At 38.4% G+C, this 23,486-nt stretch overlaps 1 protein-coding gene across 1 annotated transcript; it reads left to right on the top strand.

Moving 5' to 3' along the window:
* Window positions 1-1,603: 1,603 nt before the first annotated feature.
* On the top strand, window positions 1,604-23,346 carry gnptab (N-acetylglucosamine-1-phosphate transferase subunits alpha and beta). The gene is made up of 21 exons (XM_008400534.2): window positions 1,604-1,914; window positions 2,390-2,475; window positions 3,347-3,466; window positions 3,732-3,782; window positions 5,340-5,542; window positions 6,118-6,182; window positions 6,588-6,722; window positions 11,161-11,322; window positions 11,401-11,580; window positions 12,503-12,673; window positions 12,749-12,872; window positions 12,950-13,162; window positions 13,981-14,954; window positions 15,558-15,757; window positions 16,252-16,471; window positions 16,553-16,666; window positions 16,735-16,820; window positions 16,901-16,999; window positions 17,967-18,134; window positions 19,471-19,561; window positions 21,690-23,346. The coding sequence occupies exons 1-21, from the start codon at window positions 1,753-1,755 to the stop codon at window positions 21,759-21,761; spliced, it is 3,696 nt and encodes a 1,231-aa protein (XP_008398756.2). The 5' UTR covers window positions 1,604-1,752; the 3' UTR covers window positions 21,762-23,346.
* The last annotated feature ends 140 nt before the right edge of the window (window positions 23,347-23,486 follow it).

Here is a 23,486-nt window from a genome sequence, read left to right as displayed (position 1 = left end):
TTGCCCCAATGTGGCCTTAAGAAAACTATTTTGTCGTTTAATACACATTAACGCAAACAGTTATAAGGCCTGAAGATCTGACTTCATATCATGTTTTACTTTAGGTTCTAGTACATTTTAAAACTGCTGTGACTTCAGCGCTGCTCATGTTTCACAGGATGTTTTAACGAATAAGATGCGTACGTAAAATACGAGCTAAATATTTATAGAGAATACAAGACAAATAGTTGAAGTGACAAATAAGGCTAGAATGTGTTTGATAAAGTTAAAAGCCATTTCTGCTTTTCAGTTGTTTCAACCCAGAACCGCCCCTCTACGTTCGGCTGCTGTCTTTTATCTGAGATGGCTTCGGATAGGTATTTTCTGAGCCTACGTAATAAAAAGAACCGTAGACAACTTACCAAGCTTTCATGCTCTGATAACCTCCAGTTAGAGCTTGTCTTTTATTTTCAGAGATGGGGGAGATAAAGAGAAGAGACAGAAGGCAAGTTTTGACTACAGGTTCTGCACACAGGTCATCTAGTCCTTTCTCTCAAGGGTGGAGGGAACAATCAGTTATCTTGCAGCAGAGACATTCTGTGAGAGCGGGACAAAAGTCTTCAACACAGGAGTCAAAAGATTTAACACAGACAGTGAAAGGCCAACACTTAGTGATATAAGGCAGCTATGGTACGATCAATAATCTATGCACATGTAAGAATGATAACACATAATATTTCCAACAGTTTCAACCCACGTGACACTGTTTTTGAGACACATTTTAAAGTTTTATAAATACCGAAGCAACATGTAATTTCAGATAACTGAACACAAAATAGTTAGCTAATTAAAGCAATACAAGACAAGAGGAAGAATGACGAAGATGAAAAACATAAAATAAACTGACAAAAACCTTCAAACAATGCCTAAAAACCTCCCAAAATATGTTACAATAATACAATTTGAAAATAAATATAAATTTAAAACTATTTGTGTACGAAGAATCAAAGCAGTGAAGCAGAGTCTGTATTTTTTTACCTTAATATTTTGTCTAATATTTATAAACAAATATCATTACAGCCTAAAATATGGAATTCTGAATAATAAAAAGATTTAAAAAATATTTTTTGAGAAGGTGGTATCTTATAAAGCAATTTCAAAGGGTCCCACAACTTAAGTTTCAAACACCTAATTTTGCTTACAACTAAATTTAGACTACTTGCCCTGCCAATAAATAAGAGATATATATATCAGCTAAAACAAAACACATTGACATTTTTGAAATTTTTTATTCAGTCAATTAAATTCAAGGTTGATCATTTTGGTGCGACAAAATATTAACTGTAATTTGATCATCTTCTTGATTTAAAAAAATGTGCATCAATAATTATACGTAATTATCCCTTTGAGCAATTACAAAGCAAAGCAAAATATCTGTTCAGATAAATGAAAATAAATTTAATTTAATTTAATTTAATTTAATTTAATTTAATTTAATTTAATTTAATTTAATTTAATTTAATTTAATTTAATGCTGCAGAGTAATAGCAGAATTTGTAGTGGAAACTTCTCCCCACCAGAGGGCAACATAGAGCCTTTGCCGGAGAAGCAGCACCTCGGTTCCAGCGTCACCGCCGCCGAAGAAGAGCGAGATGCGTCGGTTGTCATGTGCAGTCGATCGGGCGGTCAGCTGACGCATCCGTCTCGCTTGTGATGTTTACTTACTTTTGTCTTTCGCTTTAACAGGCGGTTGTTTCGACTTTTTTTGAATGAATGCAGCGCTATGCTCGACCCAGGAGAGTCATGGTCGTCGTGAACTCGGTGCTGAAGCTGCTACAGAGGCAGACCTACACCTGTCTGTCCCACCGATACGGTCTCTACCTCTGCTTCGGGGGGCTCGTCCTCATGATCGTTTCCGCCTTTCAGTTTGGAGAGGTGAGCCTACTTTGGTTTCGCATGTCAAGCTTGTAATGGCCTTTTCTTAATCTTTCTTTTTTAAGCCAAGGAGCTCTTAGCCTCAAACCGGCCTCTCTGGCTGCTGACTAAAGAGTAATTCCAACCAAATTTCAGTGAAAAGAAACGCCAATTTAAGCAAATATGCTCCTTGAGGAGCAGGTAGGTGTTGTCCATCGGTATTCAGGGGTTATTTTCAGTCTTTTGAGTGTATCGAAAAATTCGTTCACCCAAATAACCTTGTAAAACATACAAAAAATTGGAAAAGTAGTCATACTCTTTGAACTTGTTCACATTTTGTCTTGTTAATTTAATGTGACTGACCAACACAAAGTAGTGTGTACCAAAGTAGCGTACCATGTCACTTGAATATATGCAAAGCAGTGTTGTAGTTGTCTTGGTTTTGTGTCATATTTGGGATGGAGAAATGTGTTAATTGCATTTTCTCCCCATTCAGGTGGTGATGGAGTGGAGTCGCGACCAGTACCATGTGCTTTTTGACTCCTATAGAGACAATGTCGGTGGGAAATCGTTCCAAAGCAGGTAAGATTTTTACATCTATTACTGTAAATCATCTGGCTCCATCTCACCCTGACGTAAAAAAATATATATATTACTGTTTTTACAAGTTCTTATATGAAATGTATGAACATAAAAAAATAAAAATAAGTCCAAAAGAAAGAAGAATAACGCAAAACTTTATTGCTTATGTCCAGAATCCTGAACTGTGGCATTATTTCATAACACGATGGCAATACTGGATGACAATAGTGAAAGAAAAGTCGCCAGTTTGAAGAGTTAATAAGATCAACAAAAAGAAAATCCTATAATACCTGCCTCTTTTCTCCCAAAAGTACAATCAAACAATAGAGATTTACACAGATAAAACAACTTTTTATTAGAGAGTTGTACAGTTTTGTGTAGAACATAGTGTTAGTGAATGGAAGCAGCTGAAAGTCTTATCTAACCAGTCTCAATGCGTTTTATTTTGGAGGATCTTGTTGCTTTAAAGTAGTATAGAGTATTGATTTAATGTTTTATTTAGGGAACTGGTCAACATTTTGTACTGACAGAGGATAAATAAAAAGTAAAAGCTAAACAAAGCTACATATTTCTTACCTGAGCAACTAAGATCCAAGAGTTAACACTGATTTTGAGATAATTGCTTCATATGAATTATAGATTTTCTGCCTCTAATTGCTTTACATTGTCAATTTTAAATGATTTGGTTTATCTTGTTAAAAACAGTTGAGCTTTGCTTTGCCTTGAGAGGGTATCAGGAAAAACAGGATAAGGCGAGGCAATGTCTGAACAAACACTACACTAGATTCCAGACTTGACAGAAATCCGCATTAGGGAGATGAACAGGATCACAGCCTTGCATCACTGATATGATGTTTTATTTAACTTTCAGACTCTGCCTGCCCATGCCTATTGACGTTGTGTACACATGGGTGAACGGCACAGATGTGGCTCTGCTGAAGGAACTGAAGGCGGTCAAAGAGCAGCTGGAGGAGGAACAAAAAGCTCTGAGGTAGCAGACGCTTCACCGCAACTGTTGGAGAGCAGCCCGTTTGCTCGAACTCATGCTGAAAATGGAAACGTGCACCTTTTTTTTTCTTCTCCTAATCAGTTCAAATGCTTCCACAACAATAAAAATATTAGATTAGTTCTCAGGCATTTCTTGTAATCTTGATTGTTTTAGGCTGTAGATATTTTATGTGTTCTTTGTAAACACAAATTAAATGTCGTGCACATATTTTGTAGATTATTGTCTTTTTTTTTTTTTTTGCACACAGGGAACAACTGGGAAAAAATGCGAATGACACCACAGAAGTGCCAAACGATAGGTGAGTTCATCTCTGTCTTTTTCACATTTTGTCATGTTTCAACCATAAGAATGTGTTGTTTTACTAAAAACAACACACTAGCAGTAAAAGAAATTATTGGTCTTTAAGTTCACAAATGTTAAATATGTTCAATTTAATTATATTTTCAGGTATTTTATGTTAATGTTGGTTTATGGAAATGATTTTCAGCATAAAAGAGGAATAAAATGCTTTTTATTTCGTAAAGATTCCTTTATACTAACATATTTATAAATCAGAAGTAAAAAGATGTATGATCTTCACATTTAAAATTAAATTCTAATTAAATCTTAAAGAAAATCCAGTGTAACTTTGAGCTTTCACGATTGAAGTAGAAGTGTGTTATTTATACATTAATAAAAATACTTTAATACCTGAAGAACTTAAATTTAAAGAGTATTATTCTGCATTATCTGTATTATTTTGTAGAATGAGATGAGCCTTTCATATAAATTTTGAAAATTAATATATTTAGATACCATAGTTTGAAGCTAGTTACTTTTAAAAGCCTGTTTAGATAATAAAAACAGATTTTTACATAATAACTTAAGAGAAAAACTCCTAGAATGACCATTTATTGTAGCAGCCATTATCAAAAACATTTCCTTTTTTTACTCCGTAAGAACTTTTCACAATCTTTCTGCTCTTAATGAGCTTGAGCTGCTTTGAAAAGAAGAATAGGCAAAGATTATATTTTCTCTGTGACCCTTAACCCCAAAGAACCCAAGGTACATGCAACACTTTTCCAGACTTTTACTTCTCCAAAAATCTGAAAATCATAAATTATTTTCCTCCCACTTCTCCATTTTGCATAGATATTTATTGGTCTGTCATGTAAAATCCCAGTTAAACAAACTGAGGACTCTGATTGTATCAGAACAAAATGTGTGTGTTATCTTTGTTGCGTTGTGGTTTGCACTTTCATGCAATTTTCAGTCATTTTTGTCTGAATGTAAAGATTTGTATTAAGCAGTTGCTGCAGTTTGTCACATTTATCCAGTTGGGCTCAAACTGTTTTAGCCAAAAATAACGACGATGTCTTTGAGGTCGGGTTGTCAGAGTTGCAGGCTGTTCTCAGAGTAAAGCAGCAGTGTTCCTATAACAGGAAGCCGGGGTCGGTTAAACCACAAGAAAACAAAATTCAGACGTCTGAACTGATAAGGTTCCTAAAAGATAAGGTGTGGTTTGTTGTTTACTTATAAATAAAACAAACCTTCTAAAAAATATATATTGCACATGTTTTAAGTGACATCTTATAAACCCAGGTGATAAATAATCTGCGGACTGATTTGTTGCAAAGTTTGGACTTTGGCTTGTGTGGTTCCTGTGTCGTCTGAACTCTTCGTCTTCCTCCTCCTCTGCTTCGTCAAAGTTTAACCACAAACACCAGAGCTGCTTCATGCAACCTTTCATGTCGGCTGAACGTGTGAACCTCACTTTCTTCACACATAGAACGGCGCAAGCGCAACACAAAGGAAGAGGGTCTCTCCCTGGATGTGCAGATGTGTTTTATTTATTCCCTTTTTCATGTTTTGCCAGTGATAAGCCTGAATGCCTGCTGTCCCACTGCGTCGTGGCGCCCATGCTGGCGCTGGATCCCGCCCTGCCGGCCAACCTCACCCTCAAAGAGCTGCCAGCGGTCTCTGCCTCCTTCTCTGCTGCCAAAGAGCTGCTGATCATGAAGAAACCTTTCCACCTGCCCGTCAGCGTCTCCGTTGTTGTCTTTCATTCGCAGGCTGATGGTAAAAAAAAAAAGAAAAAAAAAGTTGCTTTTGGGAGCTGAAAAGGTTTAAATTTAGCAGAAAATGTTAGGGATGCAAACAATTAATCAACTTCTAAATAATTTTTGATTAATGATTTATTAGGTTAAAATTAGTTACATTCAATTAAACAATAACGTCCGTTAGACCTTGTTGTAGTGTTGCAGTCTGGCCGCCATGTAGCACAGGGCGCCGCTGAATGACGCAATTAAAGATGGCGGATGGTGCACTCGTGAATGGGAAAGAGAAACGGTTCAAACAGGTTCAGATGTAAAATGTGGGATTTTACATCTGATTGTGATCCCACAGATTTTTACATCCGTGGGATGTAAAATGTTCTGTTTTGAAATATAAACAGTCTTGATAATAGAGAAAAATCCGGTTTTTAAGAAAATGACCATTTATTACTGGATTGTTAGACGATTGATAAGGTCAATGAACTTTACATTTAACTCATTAATCGATAACTTGCATTCCTAACACTTTTCAGACCTATTGTGTAATCTGAAAAGTGGAGTTTAAACACTGTTGTTTTTGTGCCCTTTTGTCTTTTTCAGCTGATAAAGCCTATAAGGATCTTTCCAGGGAAGTCCACAAATTTTCTGTTTCCAGATGCTATCTTGTGAGTTTCTTTACCTGTTAAAATTCTTTAAACTTAACTTTACTACCTGTCCTTTTCTTTCGTGTGGTGTGAAAAAAGTGTTTACACTCATTTTGATACAGCTGTAAAACAACCTTATTCTAGTGCGAAAGCTTGTGTGTGTGTGTGTGTGTGTGTGTTTGTGTGCGTGCGTGTGTGTTTCCTTTAAGCACATTTATTTTCGTAATTTCAATTATGAAATAGATACGCAGCTAATGATACAACAGAAAAGAAGAGGCTCAGTCAAAGTACAGATCTTGACCTGATTAAAATGTGGTGGCCCTTCAATAGAGCGCTGCAGAACCAAATGGGCACAAACTGAGAGTTATATCTGCTGAAAGAAACTAAGAACATATCTCTAACGTTTTTATTCTGTTTGTCCTTCAGACGACGGATAAAGAGGCTCCGGGTCTCATCCACATGCAGTCTCTGGCCTACCTGAGCGGCTTCCCGGCATCGATCAAGGATACGGAGCAGCTGCGAGTCAAACTGCCTGCGGCCATAACCGGCAAGATCAAGCAGGTAGGAGCGACCCAGAAATGGACGAAGGTCTCTGAAGAAGAATTTAGTTCTGACATGCTGGATGTGTTATCTCTTGGGGAGAATTACGTTAACCAAAACTAGAACATTTCTATTCCCAAAATCTGTAAAAATAGAAAAGAATAAAATTTTGGGAAGTAGCTGGATAAGTTGTTATACATATTTAGCCCAGCAGGGGGCAACGTTGCACTTCTGATCAAAGTGCAGAAAGAGCTTTGACTTCTAAACTGCATTTGTTATGCGACCTAGAGAATGAAAAACATATTTTTTCATGCATAAAACACTGAAAGAATATTTTTTATGTACATAAATTCTACCGTTAAATTTCTAACAGCAACATGTTGTGTACTATAAATTTAACAGTTTATGCCTCTTCAGTAGCATCAGCACTCACTTGATGAGGCTTAAAACACAGCTAAAAATATTCCCTCTATTTTTAACTATTACTTTGATGTGAGGATGAAAGCTCTTTGTTTGGCTCGGCGTCTCGCAGTTTGAGTATTTTGGGACGCAGAAGTGCCACTAACGAGTGTGGAGTGATGCGGCATAGTCAAAGAAAACAAGCGTGGCGCGGAGCGAACCTGCCGCTGCAGCCTTGAACAGGGCGGCTCTGATGATGCTCTCACATGGCTGATGAGTTTCAATAACATCTTTCTTAACTGGCTTAGTTTATGATGAGAATACAAATAAATGTTATACAACAGGCTTAGCGAATCCGTGTACACCTAGCATTACCTAGTTGGTATTTCGGTTCATTAAGGATTGGTTGAGCAAACGTCTGCTGTGTTTAGGTTAATTTAATTGAGTAATTTATCCAAAATAGTCATATTTTTTTTAATTGAACACTTATCATAGTAGTAATTTTATATAAAATGTACATTTGACTTTAATTAAAGTAAACATTTTCTTTGAATTCTGTCAGTATACACCTAAAGTTTGGTTGGTTTTGTGTAGTAAAGTACATTTTTACATCTGGGAGGATAAAAAGGCAATGATCCACTCAATGGTGACACAAACTGGAAGTAAATTATCCAGCTTATTTTCTATATTTTTTTTCCACACTGTTTAATTTTATATATGTATCTTGAGCTGAATAGAAGACACTTTTGTTCTGTTGAAATTAAATTGAATTGGCTGGCATTTGCGAAGCAGCCAATCCAGGAGCTCCATTTATTTACCTTGGCTCTGATTGGCTGTAACCCCAGGAGCATAGATAAGGAAGATGTAGATGTTGGCTATTGATATTGATGCATATTAAAGTATTTTTGGTGTTTGAATTATTAACATAGGCAGTTATAAGCATCTTTATTGGGAGTTGTGAGATTTTAGCTATTCTCCTTTGAATGTTTTTTTATATAAACCATCCTCGGTAAACTGTACAATAAAGAGTATACCCGTTAAATTAGATTGGACTTAATTATTTATGTTTAAAATCTTACATTTTGGTCTCTGACCAGCAAACAGCTGGAGAATCAGCCGATACACAGCTGTTTTAGTGGCTGATGCACCATTTAACCCACATATTATCATCCCACAAACCAGTTGTCCCAACGTTCCATGAACTGGTCCAGGTTGTGTGATAATATCCGGCGATATTCCGGCTGTAACTGTATCTGTGTGTGTGTGGAGGGCTAACATTAGAACAACTGTTTGTTGTGGCCCCATGCCAGTCTGCATGCTGAAAGGTCGCCAGTATGTTTGTGAACCTGGAGAACCAGCTCTGTCTCCCCGTTCCTCGCCTTTTCTGGGTCCTCATTTGATGATTTATCGTGGCGTGCGAAGTCCAGACCAGACGACGGACGACGCTCTGCTCTGCGTTGGCTGGCCGTTCCTGTCTGGCGCGGCCTCCGGCTGCACAAGCCTCCACACAATGCACGGTTTGGGTTTCAGGGTGTTTCCTGGTGTCGCTGGGCCGCTTCTTTGAAACGGGGATGATCTGCATAGTGCGGCCGGTGCGTTTCAGCGCTGAGGGCAGCTCTGTATTTATAGCTGAGTGATACGCTGATGGAAGTTGGACTACAAGCCCGATCACCCGCCTGATGAGTCCTGCCCCCATGTTTGTGTACGAGCCTGATGAGCTTACATGTTTATCTCACTGGGTATTTTAAATCCCAGCTCCTGTGGTTACAAAACAAATCCAAATCATAACCTCTTGTTCTACTATTTATATATATATATATATATATTTGGAAAGAATAAGTTTTCTTCTGTCGGTTCTTCTGAACCAAGGGTGTCAAACTCATTTTCGTTTTAGGCCAAATCAAGATCAAGAAGGATCTTAAAGGGCCGGTTGTGCCAGAATGTATTGATAAAACCTGTTAACAAACTGTTGAAACATCTTTTCAGTCCCTCCAGGATTTCATAATACTTTTTGTGATATTTTTGCAATAAAAATCTAAGCTTTTATGGTACTAAATTGGAAATAGTTGTGCTTATTTATGATGGTAAATGCAACTTTTTATATAGATGATGGGCTGTAATCTGACATCAAGTAAGGCTGAGACAGCTGTTTAGTACAAGTAAACAGTTTTTACCAGTTTTTGTGAGAAATCAGCTATAAACTCCCTATTATGTATTGGCGCAAAAAGGTTGTGATTTGTTGATTTTGTGTGAATTTTCACGATAATTCTGAAGAAACTGGAGGGACTGATTGATACGATTTGGCAGTAAACCCATAAAAACTGCAGTGATTTGATTTAATAAAATAATATTTAAACTCACTTAGTGTTTAGTCTAGAATCTAGACTCTAGATTCTAGAGGGACACATAAAAAGCTTTGGCGGGCCGGATTTGGCCCACGGGCCTTCAGTTTGACTCGTGTTCTAAACAAACCAAACTTTTCCTGATTGCATTATCCTGAATCTAAACAATTAACATCCTGTTGAGTCTGGCAGCTGTTTTAAATGTTTTCCAATCAATAATCGTTCTCTTTGTAAGATATTTGACTAGAAATGGTTTGAAATGTTGTTTTTAATTTTCCCATTAATGGGGAGCAACAGTAGCTTCTCTCATCTTTCCAATTTGGCGTTGTGTTGACACACATTTGTATTCTCCAGAGTTAGTCACTTATAACTGGGTGATATGGCTCAAAATATTTCCAATTTCTGATTTTAATTACTCTTTTTCTTGCCTTTATTTTTTTTTAAGAAACTACAAATGACAGAAAATAATTTCAAAAGGTGACTTTTAATTAAGTAATCCCTTCTGCGAGTTGTACAACGGAGTATTAAGACCAGGTTACAAAATTTTTAGTTTAATTACAAGAATATATTTGTCTTAAAATTACAAGGAAAAAGTTGTTTTAATGAGAAAAATTCTTCCACAGTTATCTGGATGTGGCAAAAACATTAAGCCCACATTCCTGTTTTTAAGCATATTTTTTTATTCATCTTCTGTCATGTTCTAATTTTAAATGTCATGTTTTCATTAGCTGTATGTGAAAATCATCACAGTTAACTAAAATAAATGTAATGTGCTCCATTTTGTGATAACGTTCCTGAAATAAATTAGGTTTAAATAACATTCTAATTCATGGATTTATCAAAATTGTTTGCATCTGGGGAGAATTTTGAAGACTCTTAGCTTAGATTTTAGGGTATAAATTAAAGGAAATTAAAGTATGTATTAACTGGTTTGTATGTTGCGTTGCTAGAGAGCTGCAAATCCTGCACAACTTCTAAAATTGGACAGAAAAAAAAACAGTTTTGTTTCTTATCATTCTTTTTTTTTTATCTGTAGATAATCTCGTCAAAAGTGATTGCATTAAATCACTGCTTGCACGATTTTAATGGTTTATCTTGGAGGGATTATCAGTATTTGTCAGATTCAAGTGTATTTGCAGATAAAACGATTTCAGTTCCTGACGCTTCCTGTCCTCGTTTTCTGCTCTGATCAGTAACTTGCATCTCTCCACCCCTGCAGAAGATGCAGTTACATACAGGCTAAATAAAGAACAGAGTTTTTTTTTTTCTTTTTCTGTATTTTTTTTAAAAATCATGCAGCCACAGTGGCAACAGTCTGTAACTCCAGTTCTTGTTATACATTTTACAAATGTGACAGCACTAACATGTCTTTGCATGCGTCAACTCAACACTTTTTCATTGACGCGTGCCTCTCTTGACACACCTTGGCTCAGTTTGCCTTTTGTTAGAACTATAGAGTCCCGTGACCCACGGCTTGTTGTAACCCTTCCACTAAATCCTTTTCACCTCAGGAAGAGCTGAGGAAAAGCGACAAGTCGAGGCAAACCGTGAGCGAATGTTCGAATCGGAAACAAGTATTTAAAGATTAAAATGAAATTAAAGGCTGCTTTTTTTTTTATCCTGAAAAGCTCATATATCCAGTTAACTTTTGGGCTGTCATCTTCGTTTGATGCGCTGCTGTATTGATGTTTTTCTGGTTTTATTTCTGTTTACTACAGTTTGAGCTGTATTCAGAGGCCAGCATCGCCCTGCTTCAGCTGAAAACCCAGCAGGATTTCACCGATCTGAGTCAGCAGGCCAAAAAGAACCTGACTCTGGATGGGAAAGAGTTGAGCATCAGCCCTGCCTACTTGTTCTGGGATCTCACAGCTATCTCCCAGGTACGCCTGGATCTGGAGATCAGTTGTCTGTGAGATCCGTAGAGCTTTTCATCAATCATAAATGCATTTGCCCCTCAGTCTAAGCAGGATGAAGATGTATCTGCAAGCCGATTCGAAGACAACGAGGAGCTGCGCTATTCGCTGCGCTCTGTGGAGAAACACGCCCCCTGGGTGCGGCACATCTTCATCGTAACCAATGGTCAGATTCCCTCCTGGCTCAACCTGGATAACCCCAGAGTTACCGTGGTGACGCATCAGGCAAGCCTCGACCCTTCCTACACCAAGCTGCTCCTACTTCCACACAGAGGGGATTCTTATAAAGAAAATTATGATGGATTATGATTTAATGTGTGTGAAAATTGTCCAAGGAAGAAAATACTTATAATTAAATGTTTATTAATGGGTTATTATTAGATAAAAATTAGTTCTACTGGAGCAAGGAACTAGTTCCAGTAGAACTAATTTTAGTGTTGTCGTGTTGACTGCCATCCGCCAGAGGGCGCCGCTGCTCATCTTTAAGCAAGCGGAGACGTTGATGCAGTAACAAAGATGGCGACCAAACCACAACGGTAAAGAGTAAAATGGTCCAAACGGAGTCCGGTGTGGGATTCAAAATGCACTTTATGCGGTTCTGTTTAGAAATACAAACATTCAACAAGTAAAATTTCATATTAATATCAGTCATTCAGCCGAACTGCATGACAGAGCTGCGTCAACTTCTTAATTAAAAATTACAGATTTACCAAAGGTGAAGATAACATGTCAGAAAAGCGAAGGGGATAACGGAGGAAAACTAACGTGATAAAAACAAACATGATTATTGTGAGTTAATATATTTAATCTAGTAAAGTGTAAACATCCCTTCAAGAGTAACAACTTCTGTATGAATATATTTTTCTTCATGGGGAATTAAATGTTTCACATATTTACTCTTTTTCATCTTTTGTTTTTCCCTTTAATAACTTTAGAGGTCCCTGTTTTATTGTGTTGTACAAACAAGTCTAAGTTTATTCAGTTAGTATTTAACTCAGATGAGCTCACACAAAATAATACATTTCAATTAAGTTTTTTTTTATTCGGCATATTATGAAAAATGTAACCCTTCTTGTTATTGAAAGACTGTCGACCCTCTATATGAAAAATATCGTATAACTTGCTTCCTTATGATTCTTTATTTCAGGATATTTTCCTGAACCGCTCCCAACTTCCAACTTTCAGCTCTCCTGCCATCGAGACGCACATCCACCGTATCCCAGGACTCTCCCAGAAGTTTATTTACCTCAATGACGATGTGATGTTTGGCAAAGACGTTTGGCCAGACGACTTCTACAGCCACTCCAAAGGACAGAAGGTGTCGAGAGCAACAGGAGAAACACAGAAATGTTTGGTTTAATACCTCAAATCTCAACTTCACTCCTTCAATCAGGTGTACCTCACCTGGCCGGTACCTAACTGTGCCGAGGGCTGCCCAGGATCCTGGATTAAAGACGGATATTGTGACAAGGCCTGCAACAACTCGGCCTGCGACTGGGATGGAGGAGACTGTCTCGGTGGGGACGCGCTCTCTGTTATTTATGTGTTAATAAGCTGGTTTGATGTTTAACTTATGTTTAATTGTCTCTGACAGGAACAGCAGGAAACAACCGCTTTCCTGCAGGGAACGGTGGTGGAGGGCCTGGAGGAGCAGGTGGACCGGTGTGGCAGATCGGCGGTTTTGGAGGAATTGGAGGGACGTCGTACTGCAATCAAGGCTGCGCCAACTCGTGGCTGGCAGACAAGTTCTGCGATCAGGCCTGCAACGTTCTCTCCTGTGGGTTTGATGTCGGCGACTGCGGCCAAGGTGTGTTTACAATCGATTAAAAAAATTTATCAGTGCTAGTGCTGTGATTCATCACTATGCTTAACTTTGTACACTTAAACGTAAATATGCACAAAAATGTTTCAGAATCTCAATTTTCCAAGGTCTAAAGAAGTAATTTTGCTTTAAACGTTAGTTTAGAAATGCTAAGTCTACACTGTGTTTCAGTGTAAGGGTAATTCATTGTTTCAGTGTAGTTTTATGGAGACACCCATCAGGAGGGCCAAAACACGAATAACTATTTATTTAACCAATCAAATCACACGGATCTGTTTAGCAGGTGAAAATTATTAATTGGCCTTTCTAGTCACACAATTATCCTAAATAATATCTAAATAGCTTTAGCGCTACATAGCTAAAACATAGCTATTTAGCTATGTAGCGTAGCTAAATAGCTTAGCTACGCTACATTTTTGGCTCTGTTATGCGTTCTCTATTTAACTTATCAACTTATTTTATTGAACCATTATAGACTACAAATTGCAAACAATTATTTAATTATCAAATTTTTTCCTTTATGAAGACTTTTTTTTGTGTGTGGAACATCTAGAGATGATGATGGAAAACCCCAACCATCCTTTTTAGTTAGAAGCTTCCTCAAATTCGCTGTAATGTAGACGGCTACAGGAGATCGTTCCTGCCCACAGCCATCACCATTTACAATAACTCTCTGAATTAATGAGTTACAACAACATTTAATTTCCCTTTGGGATCAATAAAGTATTTTTGAATTGAACTTGTTTTGTTTGTGATCACTTCTCCCTTTAAGCAAAACAATGAAACGATGTTGGTCTTTTCAGAGCACTTTGGCGAGCTGCACCGTGTGACTCTGCTCAGAAACCAGAGCCTCTACACTCTCCCTCTGGGCGAGACCAGGCCGTATTTCAGCTTCGACAAGCTGGCTCGCCGAGTCTCCGAGGCCCACGTCAAGGACAACCCCGTGGTCCGACACACATCCGTCGCCAACAAGTGGAAGAGCATTCACCTGCTGCTGTACCCGGGGCAAAACGCCACCCAGGTCCAGTACAACGTCACCTTCCAGACAGAGGGTGACACTCTGTTCACCATGATCTTCAGCGTCGCAGTCGACACGCGGGAGATTCCTCAGACTAACGCCACTCGGGGCGGGAGCAAAGAGGCAGGAGAGGAGTCTAAGCTCACCCCGACAGCTGAGCCAGTTTTCCCATTCTCGGATATTCCCGAGGAAAAACGAGGGCCGAAGATCCAGAAGAACCATCCTGCTGAATCTCAGGCTCTGATACAGGTTCCTTTGGTAAATGTCTCGGTTTTACCACTTGTTGTGAGGAACGAGCTGGAAACGTTGGAGGAGAAACTTTTAAATGGTGACATTACGGTGAAGGGATACAACCTCACCAAGGCTGAGCTTCTAAAGCCGTATCGCAGTCTGACTGACACCAGCGTTCAGCCAGGCAGAGTCCAGGATAAGGCCTCCAAAGGCCTGGAGGAAGACAATCAGATGAAGAATAATCAAAACTCTCATCAGAAAATCCCAAAGGAGTCTAAACCTACCCCTCCTCTCATGCCGGTCCACATCGATAGTAAAATAAAAAGTCTTTTAAGTCCTGAACGTTTTCCTTTGAATCCTGTAATTGAGAGGCCCAAAATGTCGAAACTTCACAGCAACGTTTCCCAAAAGAGTGAGGAAATTCGAGGGGAGCCGCCTGCAGTCGGGAGGAAGCTCCAGCACTTCGTCTCCTCAGATCGAGGCTTTCTGCCGTGGGAGAGGAGGAAATACTTCCAGGCCTTGCTTGAGGTAAGCAATCAAGAAATCAAGAAATTTTCCAAGTAATCTAAGAAATATTCTAGAAAAAAATATGGAAATTTCTGAGTCTGACCTTTGAGATTAATCTCAACATTTTTCAGTGTTTTGGCAGAAATGTACTTCTTTTTTTAAAAATCAACAATGGTCCTAATACGCGTTTGGACACAACAGAACATTATAAAGTGTTTTTTACATCCCACACCAGATTTTGTTTGAACCTTTTCTCTTTCCCATTCTGGTATGGGTCTGCCATGTTTGTTTTTCTTACAACTGATTGTAAGAAAAACAATCAGTTGTTTTTCTTACAATCAGTCTAGTGTAACCATTTGTTGCTGCAGCTGCTTAATTTCCACTGCAGAACTTAGCAGAAGTTAAAGTTAGAATTGACCAATGCCCTCTGCTGGATGGTGGCCAAACTACGTTACTAAAAGAAGGTCTAAATGAACATCTTTGATTAACCTATTGGAACAAATTTTAATATAATAAACTATTAACCAACAACTAATTGTAATTGCTTGCACCCCTGTCCTAAACATTTTTAGGATTTTACTCTGAAGAAAACAATTTAATTCCAAAGTATGTCAACTTTCCCAGGAGGAGGAGCGTCTTCTGAGCGAGTTATCGTACAGGACGGACAGTGGAGCGACCGAGCGAAAGCTGCAGGACACCTTCGCCGACTCGCTGCGCTACGTCAACAAGCTGCTCAACGGCCAGTTCGGCTTCACGTCGCGCAAAGTCCCCGCTCACATGCCGCACATGATTGACCGTCTCGTCATGCAGGAGCTCCAGGACACGTAAGGGACAATTTACTGCTTATTTCTTGGGTAACTGTATGGTTGTGAATGTGTGTCACAGCAATAACAGCCCCACAAACACAAATGCTGCTCTTGAAAAACATTCCTGTTTGTTTCTTTAGGACATAAATCATATAATGAAATGTGATTTATATAATTAAACTGCAAATTGTAACTGCATCTAATCATATTTTCAAATTTACTGATATTTATTGATTCTTTCATTGAACAGTGACAAAAATAGTAAAACTAAAAATCCTGACAATAAGGACAGTTTTAAAAAAGAACATTAATTGGAATGTATTATGACAACAATAAATCAAAATTCTTACCATGGTGTGAAACTCAACACGATAAACAATAAGCGGTACTATTTTTGTCCATCCGTAGTTAAAATAATGGCATTGAGGGTTTTAGCAATAGCTTCACTTTTCCTATAACTGTTTGTTTCTGAAAGGACGACTTCTTTAATCGAGCTGACCTGCTTTTTTCAGATTTCCCGAAGAGTTCGACAAAACCTCAGCGCACCGCGTTCGTCACTCTGAGGACATGCAGTTCGCCTTCTCCTATTTTTACTTCCTGATGAGCGCCCAGCAGCAGCTGAACGTCTCAGACGTGTTTGACGAGGTCGACACCGACCACTCCGGCGTTCTGTCGGACAGAGAGATCCGAACTCTTGCCACCAGGATCCACGAGCTTCCCCTCAGCCTCCAGGTCAGTCTGACGATCTGATGCTTGTTTTCCTGGAGAAGCCTTGTCGGGTTTTGATGTTTTTACTCTAAATGTTAAATGTAGGATCTGACGGGTTTAGAGCAAATGCTGATAAACTGCTCTAAAACCCTCCCCACTAACCTGACCCATCTGCACCTGGTGAGCCCCACGCAGGAAGCCTATTATGATCCCAACATGGTGAGCAATTAATGAATTTGACATTTTTGTTTAAATTTTATTGCAATACCTAATTATTTTATTTCCAGCCTCCCGTCACTAAAGGCCTGGTCCTTCACTGCAAACCCATCACAGAGAAAATTCATAAAGCTTTCAAAGACCAGAACAAATACAAGTAGGTCACAGATTCTATATTCATCGCTTCCTTAAATGTTTATTTCTTTAAATGCTGAGATGGAGCGGCTTCTTTGACAGGTTTGAGACAATGGGAGAGGAAGAGATCGCTTTCAAGATGGTGCGGACCAACGTGTCCCATGTGGTTGGCCAGTTGGACGACATCAGGAAGAATCCCAGGTGAGAAGGAGTTTCCACAGCAATTGATTTTATGTGTTTAATTCAACATCAACAGGTCTCCACACATCCTTAAAAAGTCTTAAAATAAAGCCTTAAAAACTCTTAAATTTATCATAAAATATCTAAATTGTCTTTAAAAATATTAATCACATGCAGGATTATTTAATGCTGTGTCTTTTATGTAGATTTCTTTCTCTTATGGGACTTTTCTGGTAAAGGTTTGAGTCAGTTGCAATATCTTCATTGCGTTCCGAGTCGAGGCACTTGAGGCTACCGCTAACCAGCTGTTAATATACCTTGCTAGCTACCTAGGTAGCTAGCTTTTTTTGCTTCCATCAGGGGTAAGTGCAAATTTGTCACCAGTAAGCTGAACTGTGCAGTGTGAGAACAAATCTGCTGCCAAGAGCCACAAGCAGATCCTAGAAATCTCACAGTTGTGGTATAAGTGTTGAATTTCATTCATACTGGTCTTATAAAGGTCTAAATAAGTCTTAAATTTGAGTTCGTGAAACCTGGAGAAACTCTGGTTACGTATAAGTAGGAAGCAGGAGGAAAATCCAATATGGTTTTCAAAATATTTTACAAATATAAATGTAGGTCATCTATATTTAGTATAATCTGAGTAAAAATACATCTGTTTTGCTTGTAGCTAAAATCCAGTACAGCTTTTGTAACTCATTGCATTGGATCGACAAGTTGCTCAAATGCTTATTAAGCAGCAAAAATAGTAAAATTCATGCTTATGTGCTACACATGCTAAAAAAATGAAAAATGTGCTTTAAAGTCCAGGAAAGTCCATACCTTATATGGGGCTTGTAGGTTAGGTCATTGTCGAGAATTTTCATACACTCAGATGCTCAGAATATGTAGCAAAAAAAATGCAAGAAACAAATCTAAAAATGTGAGTTTAGAAAAGTCTGGAATGTGTGGAAAGCCGGTCAATGTGACCTCCATTTGTCACCAACAGGAAGTTCATCTGTCTGAATGATAACATCGACCACAGCCACAAGGACGCTCCCACTGTGAAGGCCGTGCTGAGAGATTTCTACGAGTCCATGTTCCCACTGCCGTCCCAGTTCGAGCTTCCCAGAGAATACCGCAACAGGTTCCTGCATATGGAAGAGCTCCAGGACTGGTTAGTTATCAAACTGGGAACAACTGGGAAGTGTTTGCACAAAACAAATGTGTAGCTAATAATTTATCAGGCTTTTTTAATCTAAAAAAAATATGTTCTCTTGCTTTCTTTTCAATAAAAATGAAATTTCTGCTGCTAGTTGCACAAAAAATTAAACTTTTCCCTTTAAGTGGGAGATTTATTGCTCTGGGAAAAATGTGCAATCGACACTGGAAAAATGGGCCTGCAAAAATGTGTAATTGGTACTGGAAAATTAGCGAAGTAAAAATGTGTAATAGGTACTTTAAAAAAGCTTTGTGAAAACGGTCACTGGTAAAAATGTGCATTCAGTGTTGGAAAAATATTGGATCACCGAAGTAGATGCAAGTAATCCAAGTGTGTTTGTTGCACTTGTGGTTGCCAAGTGCTGTATCTTGTGGCTTTTGTCTCTAAAAGAGTTGATTTATGAATCATTAGCGTCCTTACTGTATATGAGCTGAATATTGAGTGAAGAATTTACGGCTGTCATCACTTTGACCAAGGGTTGCCATGTTGGACGCGTGGGAATCTCTCTCTGGGGCATTAAGGCTTCTTGTCAGGGATCCCTGCTCCTGTTGGCAGAGCCTGCAGCTCTGAATAGAGACTTTATTTAGACCGAGCAGCTTTAGATGGGTAGCTGAAGCAACCGCCACAAATATTGGCTTTTAAATATGTGGGAAAAAAATCACTCTAGTGTAACCATTTGTTGCTGCAGCTGCTTAATTTCCACTGCAGAACTTAGCAGAAGTTAAAGTTAGAATTGAAGACCCTGGAAACATTTAGCTTGTAAATCATGACTTCTTGGTTCCATTTGTTATAAATATGATGCAGCACAGAGGCCTGTTTCTCTTAGTCAACTTTTAAAAGGGGAAGGACAACAAAACATAGTGTTCAAATCAGGTAGATGTCTTGTTTTTCTTTCAAACTTTTTCTTTTTATTCTTTCCAACATTTTCCTTCTTTCAAGTTTCTTGTTTTTTCAAACTTCCTTTTTTTATTTTTCCAACTTTCTTCCAGATTTTAACATTTTATATTCCAGAATAAATGTCTGGTCCTAAGAACTTTAGAAAATTGAGTCTGAAAGTTTCCTGACAAGAAACCTTCCTGGTGGATCTGATGTAAAAGATCACATCTCACTCCTGCTGTCCAGTATGGTAGAGGATCCGGCATGCTGTGGGTCTGCTTCTCTTCCAAAGACCCTGTGAACCTTTTTGAAGTTACAGATGCATCTTCTCTGTCTCTGTTTATTCAGTGAGGTGTTTGTGTTTAATCCAGGAACAAACAAAAAGCTTTAACGACTTAACACCGTTGTTTTCCAGGCGGGTTTACCGGGACAAGCTGAAGTTCTGGACCCACTGCGTCCTCGTGACTCTTGTCGTCTTCACCATTATGTCCTTCTTCGCCGAGCAGGTTGGTGCCCACCTTGGACCTCCTCACATTTAAATAGAAATAGATGACATTTGCTCCCACACATCCTTATTTCCATGATTCATGCTTGTGTTATGATTCAGGCCTTCAATAGAAATTTCAACTCTGAGCTCATATGTCAAGTCGGAATGATCATCTGGGCCAGAACCCGACTTAACAGAAACGAAAGACCCCCAGACATCCTGTATGAAAGGCGAAACCCGACCGCCTTTGTAGATCTGGATCAGACTGCACTGGGATTTATTTTAGGCTGCTTTGTTGCCAAGATGGTTGATTCTGTTTCTTGAACGCGACAATAAAGCCGTTTCCTCGACACGCTTTTCAAATTTAGGGAAGGAAACCTGATTAAGGAAATTTAGATGAACCGTTTTCTACCCAGGCATCACTTCTGTCCTGATCAGAAGGTTTTTAGTTTCTTCTCAGCTCACTCAAGGGAAGGTTAGCAATTGACCTCAGGAGAATCTCTCCTATCACCTCACTGGGACCAGAGCTCCCATTGAGGAATGTGTCAATCATTTAGACAGCAGGTGATTTTCTTGAGATAGACTTAAGAAAGATCAAAAGAGTCGTCGTTTTACTCTGCTTCCCTGGACCTAACGAGGTTTTTACAGCGTTTGTACAAAAGTTTCCAAGTTGGTTTGGTTATTTTTCAGATTTGTAAAAATATTCAAATGTCCTAATTTTATCTAAACATTATCTAAACGTTCTTCTTTCCTTCATGATGTCCCACTCTTTCACTTTCCTTGTCACTAACTGCTTTTCCGTTGACCGTAAAATTGTACAGTCTTTATGGAAACACGGCAATTAAAAAAAAACAACACATTTTTGTACCTGAACCAAAATGTATATGTTTTGCACTTTTTTCACATCACACGTGTCATGTGATCATCAACTAGATGTTACTACTGGCAGAAACACAAAGAAGACAACAGGAAGTGGTTGGAGGATGATTACGTGGCATGTTTTTAATGCCTTATCCTGTGAACAAACTTATTCACGTGTGATTTTAATCACAATTCTTATTTAACAGAAACACAGCAATTGCAAAATAGTGTTTTTTCGATATTTGCGGAATAGTGACAAATTTCGTGCACATTTGTAATGGAAACACGGCTAATTCTTAACGTTGGTTGTGTCCTTTCTTTACACACTCGCGCCTTTACACATTGTTCTTCATTGCCTCCTTCTGTTTTTCCTTTTCTTTGCAATTCTAGTATTACATTACATCCTTCCATCCTTTATTTTTTGGGTTCTACCTTCTTTTCTTCTATCCTTCCTACCTCCTTTCCATGTGTCCATTCCTTTTTTGTTTCTTGGGTTCTGTATTCCTTCCTTCCTGTCCGTTGCTTTTTCAGATAACATATTTAATGCCCACCTGCTGTAGAAACACACTGAGTATAAAAAGTACTCAACCCCTTGAATGTTTTACCCTTTTTATTGCTTTTACAAATCAATAATGATGAACATAATTTGGATTTTTTTTTTTTACATAGAAAATGCAAAAAAAAGCCTTTAATGAAATTATGCAATCAATCAAATTTTATTTGTATAGCACATTTCAGCAGCAATGCATTTCAAAATGCTCTACATAATTAAAATAAAAACAGCAGTAAAGAGAGAGAGATTTTGGAAAAGAAACTGATTTCTACCAAATAATGACAATAAAATATGAGTATTTAACATAAAATTATAATTTGGAACTTTTTGTCTACTTTGAATTTCTGTTTATTCTGTTCTACAAGTGACTGCATAAATATTCACTTTTACTAATAATAAAGTTCGTATTTGAACAAAAAAAGTCTTAAATGTTCGTGTGAAACATGTTTCATTCTGTTTAATAGTTTTAAAAATCTTGAAATTTCTTTTAAACAGTTTGATTTGTTTTTAAAAGATGCATCAAGTATGACCAAACTAGTGATAATTAAAGAAAAAGTGACATGTTAGCCATTTTTATGAAGTAGTTACATTAATCAAAGAAACTTGCTTTTCTTTTCTTTTTCTTTTTTTTTCCAGAGCTGCAGAAAAGAAGTGCTGTCCACACATTAATTATTTTGCTGTTTGTAATCATGCAGAGTTTACATTTTTTCACCCTTCTTCCTTCCTCCTGCAGCTCATTCTGCTGAAGCGGAAACTGTTCCCCAGACGCAGACTTACCAGAGACAGCAACCCAGAGCGAGTGTAAAAGAGGAAGACCGTCTTGTCCTCCATGAAAGTCGTCCTCCACGCCTTCTGCCCTCATAGGAAGAGAGGCCAGGAAGCAATCTGGGTGGACGCAACAGTCTGGACTGCTGAGAGCAGCATTCTTCTGAATGTGGGAAGATACTGCAGCCAAACTAAATCAAGAAGTTGAATTTTCTTCCACTGGGGGCATTGAAGTCAGACACACAGCACTCCTGCATCAGATCCTGCCTTCGCATTGACTCAGACAAATGTACTGTTAAATTATGAAACTTTTTCCAGCAAGTTGTATTATAGGAGGCTCAAATTGCACCTGTATTTTATAATGGTACAAACTTCTAGAATTTTTTGTTTTAAGGTAAATATGTTTTTGTGTTTAAAAGACATCTAAAAATGTCGCCTTTGCTGCTGCGAGTATCTTGGGAGTCAAAAAAAAGTGTTGCTTTTACAACCTTGTATTTTTGTTTGTTTTAAAGATGTAAAGATTTGGGTACATGTATTTAAGTTGTGGCCGTTTCAACCTTTGCTGTCTTGGAAAACATGAAGTGCCTTCGTTGTTTATTCCTGTTGGATTTGAACATTTTCTTTTAATTGTCACCCACACCTGACCGGGTTTACAGAAACAATGAGTCAGATGCTGGTTGCCATCATTACTGTATGCGATTGTTTGATGATGTGCGGTATTTCTGCGGCCTTCACGGCTCCCGTAGGTGTGTCCCTGTGGGACTCGGCAGACTCGCTTCTGTCTGACATTCAGACCACCTCAACATGTTCTCTAACTTATTTTCACTTATTGTGACGGCGTCTAATGCATTGGTAATGTCTTATAAATCGCTCGTCATTTTTTCAAACTCCCGATTGTCCGTTTTAACAATTTTCTGGATTATATTGACAGAAATGAGAGCGATTAACTCGGAACATATAGTCTGGCTATTCACTTCAAAGCTTCGTGCAGGCTTCCTCAAATAGACCAAGATTCTTCCGGTAGAATTTCAGCCGGGCCAATCAGCGAACAGAATGAGAAGTTTAAACGATTGCGTCATCGATTGCTTTTTCTGCCTATAGCAATGGCGGCGGTACGAAGCCGTTCATCCCGTGTTGAATTAACTTCAATAGCCATCTTGTTCGGCGCGGTACTTCTCCCCATTTGTTGTTTACAGCGCAGGCGATTTCCAGTAAGCTTCATAGCGCCTAAGTGGCGCATTACATAACGGGCAAATGTTAGCGGTTGGGTGAAATTTCAAACTAAATAACCAAGAGTCCAGAATTCCTTACGAAGCAAAACGTGTAACAGTTGACTCTGGAATGGACTATTCAGTAAATATCAAGGGTGCCCTTTCTTTTATTACTTACTAAATAATCCAATTTTAACGTCTTGAGTGTACAGGACTTTTTTTTTTTAAGAAGTACTGGAAGTCCAAGTGTCTGATTATCGTCTAATATTGCTCAGCATCAGTTTGAAGAATGTTTTGTATTATGCGAGAGACGATTCAGTGCCATTCAGTGTTCCGAGATGCTAAAGAACATATCTGGGAATGGGAATTTTCAGTGGTTTGTCACATTTAAATAAATTTTTACTGGGTCAGTCATCGTGATTCTTCTTCTGGGGCATTTTTTTAAATTTGATTTTGAAGGAGCAAAATGCCTTTATCCAAGAGTATATGTTTCTAGACGAGAATTTTGCATAAGCTTTTTTTATGACAAATATATCCTCATAGGGGCAAAGTTA

Source organism: Poecilia reticulata, chromosome 23 (genome assembly GCF_904066995.2).
Source record: "Poecilia reticulata chromosome 23, P_reticulata-male-v2, whole genome shotgun sequence".
In the NCBI taxonomy this organism is placed as follows: domain Eukaryota; kingdom Metazoa; phylum Chordata; class Actinopteri; order Cyprinodontiformes; family Poeciliidae; genus Poecilia; species Poecilia reticulata.
The sequence above is the reverse complement of the archived record's forward strand: the minus strand, read 5'-3'. Positions and strand labels throughout refer to the sequence as shown.